This window comes from Cimex lectularius, unplaced genomic scaffold (assembly GCF_000648675.2).
Source record: "Cimex lectularius strain Harlan isolate CLEC.00 unplaced genomic scaffold, Clec_2.1 scaffold17, whole genome shotgun sequence".
Taxonomy (NCBI): domain Eukaryota; kingdom Metazoa; phylum Arthropoda; class Insecta; order Hemiptera; family Cimicidae; genus Cimex; species Cimex lectularius.
In genome coordinates, this window is record NW_019392640.1 from 346921 (window position 1) to 357709 (window position 10789).

Below are 10789 nucleotides of genomic sequence, written 5' to 3' on the forward strand. Positions count from 1 at the left end.
GAGTCTTGTTCTGGGAATGGCAAAAGGTCTGAAAGACTAGACTAGCAGTCCAAAAACTAACTACAGAATCGTATATTCCTTATAAATTTGGACTTGGAATAATGCTTCATAAAGTATTTGCTCTAAATGTGCCTCACTGTATTTCTAGATGATTAAATGTGCCACTTTGGATGATACTATATGATGGTTCTTTCAATATGAAAAACCATTAAAAAGTTGTCAACATGTAATTATTTTTTGCTATAAACCCAAATTAATTAACAGGGGTGTTGGTCGCAATGGTTTAGGTGTTGATACGGCGTTCATCACTGTAAGGAAAAGGTCCCGGGTTAAAATCTAGTGGCCCTGTATTTGAACCTGACATACTTACAAATGGGCTTTTTTTTCCAAAAACACCCCTCATATTTGAAATACCCTTGTAAAAAAAAAAAAAGAAAAGAAAAAACCTGAATCAATTGGTGCAAGAATTAAGCTCTTAATCCTCAAAATAGCAAGAAAAATATTTAAAAAATAAAAATTACAATACAAATATTTCAATTAAAAATTCTTTTAATCTAATGTGTTAGTCGAGATGAAAAAGCTATCACTAGTGGGATTCAAACCGCTAGCTTTTTCATCTTGACCAAGACCTTAGATAAAAATGAAAATTAATTGAAGTAATTGACCGCTAAACATATATGGATTAATATAGTAATTAAAGAAGTAATAATCCCTGTGGCCTCTTCATAAGTCACTAAGAATCAAATCCTGATTACATGACATTTGAAAGATGGCAAAAAGATTTAAAATTCAAAAGGTAGGTTGAGATGAGGAGTTGGTGTCCGAATGGATCGAAGTTATGATAGCTCATGTGGCTAGAGCAGGGGCATATTTAGCTGGTCGTGGGTTCGTGACACTGATTTTTTCATCTCAACCAAGGCCTTAAAAAAAAGAATAAATTGAAATAATTAATATAGCCAAACATGACCGCTAAACATATATGGAATAAGAACTTTTTTTTTTAAAGGTTTTTTTAAAGTTAGCAAATATAGGATGATAAACTAGTTCCTAAAATTTTATTTGAAGTATAAAACATTGTTTTCACATGGTGCATACACGTTGAATTCTTCAGAATTTAAATCGTTACACATCTACTTTATGATTACATTTTAAACACTATTATAATTCATCTATATTTTATAATAGTGTACTATCATAGTGTACATATAACTGAACAGATTAATATATCATTAATTAATATACTGCAGATTTAATTAATTTTGTATGACATCCCAAATAAAAAAGGGTTAATCATTGTAAGTGATAAAATATGCTAAAAATATCCAACAGATCACACATAATTATTTATCAATTATGACTACTTTAACTAAGACTCCTTGCGCAAAAATGACATTATCTTTTTGATTTATTTATTTTTAAGTAAATGCTCCAAACTGAAATAAATTATCAACATGGAATCAACTTCTGATATTTTCGTTACCTGTAATTTTTGTTTTTAAATGCCTACACTCATCATTAAATTTTCCTTTCATGATAATCTAAGACTATTATCTATAAGATATATAAGACTACTGTCTATAAGATAATTTGACTTAACATACCATGTTTAGTGGGGGTTGAAATATAATAGAAAAATTAGAAACGATGTGATCTCAATTTTATTTAACTATACATGAGTATGTACATGCTAGTATCAATTTAAACAAAAAGCTAAAAAGCAATTTCAACTAAAAAAAACTACAGTTAGATAAAGTGAATAATTATTTTAAACATAACAAGGATCAAAAATGGCAAATATAAAAATTCGGGGTGGAAAAATAAGAGCAGTTTCCTCTTAATTAACTTAAGACTAGCATAAATGCTCATTCAAGGCCAAATGAGAGACAATTTAATTTAATTTAAAACAGAGGAGTATAATAACCATTGCTCCAGTTAAGTTCCTCCATTTATCGTAAGCCGTAACAAACAATAAAAATAAATTTCGTCAATAAAAGACCTTGAAACCGCTTTAAAAAGTCTATTTCTAATTTTCCAGTTATCGTCTAACTACGGCCTCCAGGCCCTCCAGCCATGGCTGTATTTGGTCCCAGCAACACCTGTAGAAGAATTACCACATTAAATTAAGCTGTTTATAAAAATTTAAAAACATGTTTTCTCTCTCACCTGTTTTTGTTGGGTCCTTTGAGCTTCTTCGACCTGAGCCCTTTCGACTTCAAAAAGCACTGGTGCAAACAAAATTGCTGATGAGCTGAAGAATATCCAAAGTGTAGTTCTCGACAACGAATACAAGTCTGCAGGAAGATTTTAATTAGCAAACAAATAAATAAATAATGTAACGATGGAACTTACATTTCAGACTGGATTTTGTCCCACAGTATAATGACATTGTCGCACTCCGCACGCCCTCTGGGAACATTTCCGTCAGCCCCCAGAGTCTCTCCCCCAAGGTTTCATCATCTGACTGGGCAATAAGTAGAAATAGTTAATTCATTAATATAGGAGGCATCATCATAAATAAATTGATGTATGGTGGGCTGGTGCAAAAATAGTGCAGGTTTTTAAAAGACAGTCAAAACTATTTTTAATTTTTATAAAATAAAGAAAGTTTAATAAAGTCTTGGAAGACATTTTCAGCTTCACTGCATTCTATAACAAATTTATACTTCAAGAAGTGATCAAAATGCCTCAAAAAGAGGAAGTACGTAGGCGAGATGTCAGGTTTTAAAAAGGAGGATGTGTAAGGTTTCATATCCTAAGTCCTTAAGTTTCTGCAGGGTTGGCATTGCGACATCTGGCCTGGTGTTTTTATGAAGAAGAATCGGCCCCTTATGGTTTACTAATGGACAAAGACGTTGCACTTTCCCGTGCATTTTGTCAATTTCTTGGTAATATTTCTCTGCTGTGATTGTTTTACCATAATACAGGAAATTTTAGTGAACAATCCCAACAGTGCACCACCAAATTGTCACCATAACCTTTTTTAGGTGCAAATTTCAAAGCGTTGATTTCTTTGAGCTTCGGTTAGTTTGTTCTTCTTTACTATACCAATTTGCTCCAGACAGTGAACAACAGTTGAGTGGTCAACACTAACTTCTTCCAAAATTTCCCATGTTCTCTTTCGTGAATTTTCTTGAAATAACATTTTGAGTTCAATGTCCACAACGGAAAGTCTACAGCGACCTTCATTCTCGAGATCGAAATCTCTGAAACCATCGCTGCACCGTTTATTGTAGCAATGCTTCCCCCCCCCCCAAATTGTATTGATGTTCATGTGGTCTGAGCCCCACTTTTCCAAGTTTAAATTTGTACAAATAAATCTGACGAAAATGTAGTTTGGACATATTTAATTTTGCAAGCCTTCACTCTTATAAAATTCAATATAAACTAAAATGTTTTGTGTAAGAGATAACAGTTGAGAGTGTTATTATACTCCATAAATTAGATCTGCGGATTTAGCTTAGTGACAAGCACCTGCGAAAATAAAACAAATTTTCAAAAGCTGCATTAATTTTGCACTAATATATATCAAAGGGTTCTAAAAACACAGTTCAGGGATGTCGGTGAGCTTGACATTCAACACTAAGGTAATGGTTCTAGGTTCAAATCCAGCAGATTTGCATTCGAACCAAACTTACTTATAAATGTAAAAGAGTGCAGCTTTTTAGCAGCTCAACAAACGAATCCAGCCTGTCAAGCAAAATATCTGAATGCGACAAACCCTGGATATGATGACTGTATACAAAATGGACGGTGCAGACGAGTAGTAGGATCAAAGGAAGCGAAAACCAGTGAACACCGGTGAAAGGTTTGATTTAAGTTGAAATGAGGAAAAAAATTAGTAAGAAGGGAATGATCTAGGTCCTTTTAAAAAATTGAGAGACCAAGAATGAAGACTCTTGAAAGGTAGAGCTAGTTAATCATCTGGATACTACAAAGACAGTGGCCAATGGTTATTTTCCCAAACGATATTAAATAAATTTACCGGATATGATCAATAAAACCAAAATTGAATTTTTTTAGGGAATGAATGTAGAAAATGGCTTCTGTATGTAGTCAATAACTTTTTTAAAATCATATTGCCAGTGATGAATAAGTAATTGCATTATGACAAACTGAATAATGGAATCGTAATATAACTAAAGCAAAGCTTTCATTGAACTATTCTTACAAAGAAATTACTGTGTAAACGTAAAGTTTGTTAAAAGCTCGTAGAATCCAGGCTTCCTAGGATGTGTGGAAAAGTAATAAGCAATGGGCTTGATCGAATGTGGTGTTTCGTCAGAATTTTTGATCCGTGACTTTTTAACTATCGATCTTTTGACTGTAACTGGCTTTTTTTGGCACCCGAAACACTTTTTGTCTTTTGATTGTGGGTCGTTTTATTTTGTAAATCACCACGAGGCGAGTTTTTGGGAAAAGGGTTCGGAGCCGACCGGGGGTAGAAAAGTGGAAAATAAATCGACTTACATCGTCGTCAAAGCAGCTGGTCCTCTTTTTCTCCGGGGTCACATCTTTACTGCTATCAGGCATCGAACCCATACCGCTATCCGATTCTTCACCACCTGCCATAAGTCGAGGATTAGAAATATTCCGGTACGGACTCGAACGGTCGTGGTCGGAGCTCGGGGAAAAACGCAATCGGCGGAATTTGATGTGGAAATTAAATTCGGCACCTCCGGGGTCGGAAAAGTCGCGAGAAATTCGGAAATTTCGGAAGTTTACTCTACGGGCAAAGAAAGCAAAAACCACTCTGCGCCTGCGAATTCCTCGACCACTCCGACCACATACAATGTTGTCCTTACCATTTTATTTAATTTTTACACATTATTTTAACGTAATGCACTTTTTCTTTTATTACTTTTAATAAACAACAAATAATTAATTACACGTATAAAAATTATGTTTAAAAAGTACCAATAGTTAGTTTCGTTAAAATATCGGAGGGGCGCCCAACCACCTTTTGAAATTTTCGCCCCGTACTTTGACCTAGAGCTCCAATCCAGCCGGGCCGACGCTCCAGTTATTTTATTTACTTTTTATTAATTTATTTAATTTTTGTTATCAGTCTAGTAGACCATATTTTATTTATTAAATTTGCTACTGTCAAAAAGCTGAATAATTTGGCAATATTTTCTTCGTTGTCTCCTAATATTTCACACTGCGTATTCGGGAGAAAATAAAATTTCTTAAGTAATGATATATGCAACATGATAGTAAAATATGTTTTGTTATTTCATTGCAAGCTCAGAATGCAGGCGGAGGGTCACGGGCCATTAAATGAACCTTGGTGGTCCGGCTATGTCCTATTCTCAACCTACTGAAGACAATCTCCTCCCTTCTCTTCAACCTATAAGACGAAGGCCATGCCTGCATGGTAGACTTGATTTCGCGAAGCTTGTTGTTTGTAACTAAATGCCAGGTTTTTTGCCATTGTAAATTTATTTTCTCCCTAAATGCAGCAAAGAGGTCATCCTTGCTTACTTCCACAACATGGTTTCCTTGGCGGCCATATCTGCTCTCTCATTGCCAATGAGCAGGAATCCAGAGAAAAAATACTCTTTTCCCTTGCTGCTCAAGACGTCTCAATGATTACAATAGATCCTGTACCATAGGCTTCTTGCGGAAAGTATGATTAAGTGTTTGCAGGGCAGCCATGGAGTCAGAGCAAGTAACCATTATTTGTTCGTCTGGATGGATAACGTTGAGGGATTTATTTATGGCTATCATTTCGGCAATAGTTGCTTGCTAGGGTTTTTAATGAAAATACATATTTCATTTTTCCACAGATAATTGCAGCTCTAAAAACATTTAAAAGCGTCATTTTGTATGATCAGGTTATATGATGGTACGCTAATGGATCTAGAACACAAAAAGGTACATGTGCAGTAATATTCGGCCCCAAAATCAAATACTTAAATACATTGGGAAAGTACAACAGTTTCAAGCTGAAATCCACACAATCGAAAGATGTACTCAATTTTATTTAAATGGAAGGTATAAAAAGGACATAATGTAGGACAGCCAGGCAATTCAGAGCATTAAACTCAAACATTATTAGCCCAAGGATGGTACTGAATTGCAAAACTTAAAGGTTACACACTACTGGGTACCTACTGGCAAGACATTGAAAGAAACAAACAATATAATAGATCAAACAAATCAGGAAAAGACTTCGAATCCAACTGGATTCTTAATGGAAAACCCGAGGAATTTTGATATTAACTACCACAGTGCTGCAGAAGCAGAATAAACTCCAACGCACCTACTAAACTACTGTCGCGCTACACTTTCGCAGGAGGAAAATTCTTTGGGATGTATAACGTAACCATAGAATAAATACAACCAATAAAACGGCCTAATAATCAAATTCCTCGATTAATTAAGACTTATCGGTGTGTAGGTACAGAACCGTGGATCGTTTAGCTCTTAATGTGAACGTCATGCCAAATTACACAGAATTTTTATATTAACTATGATCAGTAGAAATGTTGAATAAAAGACGGAACAAAGGATCGTCTGTGGGACTCCGATCTTAACAGGATAGTAGAGATAGATGTTACGTAGCTGAAAGAAGCTGGGTCGGGTTAAATCGAAGTTGGAAGTAGGTGAAGGAAAAAATGCCTTGAGCTTCCACAGTAAACAAGGGCCATATCAAAGGAACACTACGTCAAAGAAACCCCCAAGCAGTACTGTTTCTGCTATTATTACGATATTACAGAAACGTCAAAGCTAAATATATCACCGCCAGACCAAAAGAGGCACCACAAAAACCCTTAAGTTAGATAGTGAACTATGTGCATGTAGGTGAGCTCAACATTTCTATCTAATGGACTTAGCGCAAAAGGCTTTTTAGCGACCTCAGCGACGAAAAACCTAATCTAATGTGAGTAAAGCTCACGTTATAAAACTAACACTGAAGCATTTAAAGTTCTAAACTTTGCCGACGTTTCTAACACAAGACTTGCAAGATTTATGTACTTAGGCACCTGATTCTCATAGCTAAAGGAAAATCGTGCAGCAATCAAAACTTCAGTATTCAAGAATTGTCGCTAAAGGAAATTCTTTTATTAGTCTTTGTTGAAATTTACTGTAATGGAAAACCCTTTTCTTATTTTTGATTCGGCCCGCTTACCTTATATCTTTCAATCGAAGCTAAACCACGTTTCTGGCGATCCGCGCTCTCCGAAAATTTTTATACTGCGAAAAGTAGTTTTGAAAGGATATCTTAAAAAATTCTCTATTGTCATCCATGTGTTGTGTCTTATTGGTTACAAAAAACAAAACAAAAAAACAAAAACAGAAACAGAGTCAGCTGTCAGAGTGGCTCAGGCCTCAGAGAACCCTGTGCACAAAATTCACAAGGATTTCCAAATTTTCAAGGAAAATTCTTTCAACTGATGCCTCAGTGGGTTTTCAGTCGAAACTCGTACAGCTCTAACTTACCTGAAAGTTAAATTCTGTGTCATTCGAGATGAAATTCGGAGTCGCGCGATAATTTTTCCTCTCCTACATCCGATTTAAGATTTCACCTCGATTTTTCACAGACAGACAGTCACATTTAGAAATTTAGCAAAATTGGAATACACGCACTCACAATTTGTTACCGATTGATATACCTATCACAGTAAACTACATATGTATAACTTTTTTTCTGACTCTTTTACTCCATGTGCAGATGAGAACAAAATTGCTGTTTGAGACTATAAAAAAATTCAAATTTAAATCTAAATATTATTATTATAAATACTGGTTTTTAAGAAAACGATTTATGAAAAATACCTTTCACTTACATAAGTGTTATAAAGATAAAATATACGTGAGAAATACGTACCAAAAATACCGATAAGATGAAAATTTAGCGGTCAAATTTGACATTTAAGATCTTAACACTTGGGAATTACTTAATTTGGTTGCTGTTGAAATAAATGTTTTATTACTCATTTAAAAAAAAGAAGAAAGGATCTTTTCTCCCAGGGAAAATCACACTTACCAAGGGTTAAATTTGGCTTTCATAAAAATTTAAGGGGCACATTTCGAAATTGCAAGATATTAAAATAAAAGGGAAAAACGCGAACATATGTAGAAAAAAGAGGGAAATATTTTTGTTTTTGTTCTACCCGTCTCATCAGATGAAGCCAATGAAATATTGTCATTGCTGCAAGACGGAACCATTTCCATAGTGCCAGTCAAATCATAAACGAAGTACAAGATGTTTTGGCAAGGTCTTTATCAACACAAACAATTTGGGAAAAGTTGGCCTCAGATTATATGCTCTTTGAGACGACCAGCAGCAACAATCCACCACCATTCAGGAGAATATGGTGCAGCGAGCGCCAAGAAGAGAACACTAATTGGAATGCTGTTGTGTTTACTGATGAGTTGAGTTTCTGTCTGTATAGTGATAGCAGGCGCCGAAGAGTCTACCCAGAACAGGGAATGTGTACAATACCCCAGTTCGTGCTCCCTTCAGTGCAGTTTGGAGGAGGCTGTGTAATGGTATGGGCTGGGATTTACACTGGAGGACGAACTGGACTTTCTGTTGTTGAAGGAAATCCAACCGCAGTCCATTATGCCCAAGAAATTATCTAGGAATACCAGAAATCTCATTGTTAGGGATTTTCGATTTCTGGATGACAATGCCAATCTCATAGAGGTAGAGTTGGTCATCAATGTTTTCAAAATCTGGAAATTTCCAGTCTGCCCCTTCCCCCATTGTCTTCAGACCTCAATCCCATTGAGCATATATGGGGTGTGTTGCAGAGAAGGCTTTTCGATCACCATGCGCAGCCAGGTGACCTGCAACAACTGTGCTGCGTTACAACATCCATGGAGTGAAATTCCTTATGAAATTAGTGACAACCTTATTAACAGAATGCCTAACAGGTGTACAGAGGTTTTAGCTAACAGAGGACATTATACACAATATTAATTATTTACAAAAAATTGTTGTGACCAATAAACAAAATTTTGGAATTAAAACCTTTTATTTTGTTATTTTTCTAAAATCCCTTAATTAAATTTTCCTTCAGTAAAAAAAATTCTAATAAATTTTAACGCAACTTATAATAAAAATACAATAAAAATTCTAGGAAAAGTAAATACTACAAAATTGGCAATATCACTATTCATTTTTGAGCAGTTTATATAAATAAATACGCACAGAGCTGTTTTGAGGAAATTATTAGTCATACCGATGTTGCTTGGTGTATTCTGAGTTGATTAACCGTTTATTTTAAGGTGGAAAATGAAAAAAAAATTATAAAAACTTGAACTCAATTGTAAGTACAATTTGAAAGTTGAGCTTTCCGTTGTTCTTTCACAGTTCGGTAGCTATCCGAGAGAGCGGTGCTGGCGACCACCGTTATCGATAACGGTGACATCACATGTTTTGGAAATTCTACAACACAAATTTGACTGCTGAGGTGTTCGAAAATCTGCAGGAACGAGAAGGTCGCGATTTTTTTAATTTTTGTGGCCGTATGCGTCACCCGAAAGGGAGGGCGAACCGCAGTCAAACTACGTCCATCAAATCCTCGCGAGCATATGCCACATCCGCAGACGTGCTGGAAATGAAATAAAGCTGGCCATCATCGAGATCTGAAAACGCGATGGAGGGCGTCCTCCTCAAATGGACCAACTACTGGAACGGTAAGTCCTGGACCGATCCGCATATTTCCAGTCGTGACAACATTGCTTTGCAGGCTGGCAGACAAGGTGGTTCGTCCTCAACGACGGCATCCTCTCCTACTACAGGTCGGCCGAGGAGGTCAACCAAGGCTGCAAAGGATCGATGAAAGTTTCAGCAATAGAAATCACAGGTATGTTCGCACCGTACATTTCAATAATACCATATGCAATTTGTTATTTTATGTTTAGTAAACCCTGTGGATAATACGAGGATGGATATATCCATACCGGGTGAGAAGAACATGTACCTCAGAGCACCATCCTCGCAAGAACGCCAGCACTGGCTCGTAGCGTTAGGCAGTTCGAAGGCATGCCTTACTCATTCGAAAAGAAAAGAATCAGGTATATGAGAAATCTTTCTAACTTTTGATTATAAATCTCTAAAATTCCCATTGTAGTTCCCGATTCATCGCCTGAAGCGCTAAAGACAAAAAAATTCGAGCTGAGGCTCTACTGCGACCTTTTGATGCAACAGGTGCATTCAGTCAAAACTGCTGCTAGTCAGGAATCCGGACCGGATGTCGAGGTGATACTAAACACCTTAACCTGTCTCATCCGTTGCTCATTAAAGTTTCTTGCAGCACATTCTGGAGGGTAGCAAATTGCTGTCGGCGACTTGTGACACTTTTATAAAAACGCTTGAGGACTGCATGAAGCTCTCTAGCATGGCCATCTCAGTTCAAGAGAACAATTATAAAAATGAAAATGAAATTAGAAACGTAAATGTTTATCATGAACTATTTTGAATATAATTTTAGTATTTGAAAGTTAAATAATTCTGAAATTTTCAGCTAAGTCAACCCACTGTACCAGTTATGAGAATGAATTCCACAGAGAAGTAAAAATTATAAGATTTTATATTATGCTAGAAACAATTATTAATTTATTACTTTATTTCAGAAAAGCCTGACTAAAAAAGAAAGAATTGTCCTGTTTTAGAAGGCATGCAATGTTATTATTCTTTTATTATACTCCATACTCAGATGTACATAAATTTACAGTAAATTTACCCAACTGTACTGTACGGATCTTTTTATGATTTTTTTAAAATATGCTTTTGTGATTTTGGATATATATAATATACTCTATATGTTGTTAACAA

General features: G+C 35.6%; 2 protein-coding genes across 6 annotated transcripts; one reads left to right on the plus strand and one right to left on the minus strand.

Annotated features, from left to right (window-relative positions):
* Positions 1-1639: 1639 nt before the first annotated feature.
* Positions 1640-8071, minus strand: LOC106661568 (mitochondrial import receptor subunit TOM22 homolog). 4 transcript variants are annotated; one of them, XM_014385067.2, is made up of 6 exons: positions 7991-8071; positions 7832-7913; positions 4468-4562; positions 2350-2461; positions 2164-2291; positions 1640-2096 (listed from the first exon to the last, which is right to left on the minus strand). In XM_014385067.2, exons 3-6 carry the CDS (start codon positions 4537-4539, stop codon positions 2043-2045), a joined length of 366 nt encoding a protein of 121 aa, XP_014240553.1. In that variant the 5' UTR covers positions 4540-4562; positions 7832-7913; positions 7991-8071; the 3' UTR covers positions 1640-2042. The 4 variants fall into 4 exon arrangements, with proteins under 4 accessions (XP_014240553.1, XP_014240551.1, XP_014240552.1 ...); XM_014385065.2 differs by lacking the exons at positions 7832-7913; positions 7991-8071 and adding an exon at positions 7444-7642; XM_014385066.2 differs by lacking the exons at positions 7832-7913; positions 7991-8071 and adding an exon at positions 7133-7260.
* Positions 8072-9350: 1279 nt separating this feature from the next.
* On the plus strand, positions 9351-10781 carry LOC106661317 (pleckstrin homology domain-containing family A member 3-like). Of its 2 annotated transcripts, XM_014384617.2 has the most exons (7): positions 9351-9648; positions 9702-9818; positions 9877-10029; positions 10086-10213; positions 10269-10406; positions 10479-10525; positions 10588-10781. In XM_014384617.2, the coding sequence occupies exons 1-7, from the start codon at positions 9609-9611 to the stop codon at positions 10595-10597; spliced, it is 633 nt and encodes a 210-aa protein (XP_014240103.1). In that variant the 5' UTR covers positions 9351-9608; the 3' UTR covers positions 10598-10781. The 2 variants fall into 2 exon arrangements, with proteins under 2 accessions (XP_014240103.1, XP_024084256.1); XM_024228488.1 differs by lacking the exon at positions 10588-10781 and having other exon boundaries at positions 10479-10529.
* Positions 10782-10789: the final 8 nt, after the last annotated feature.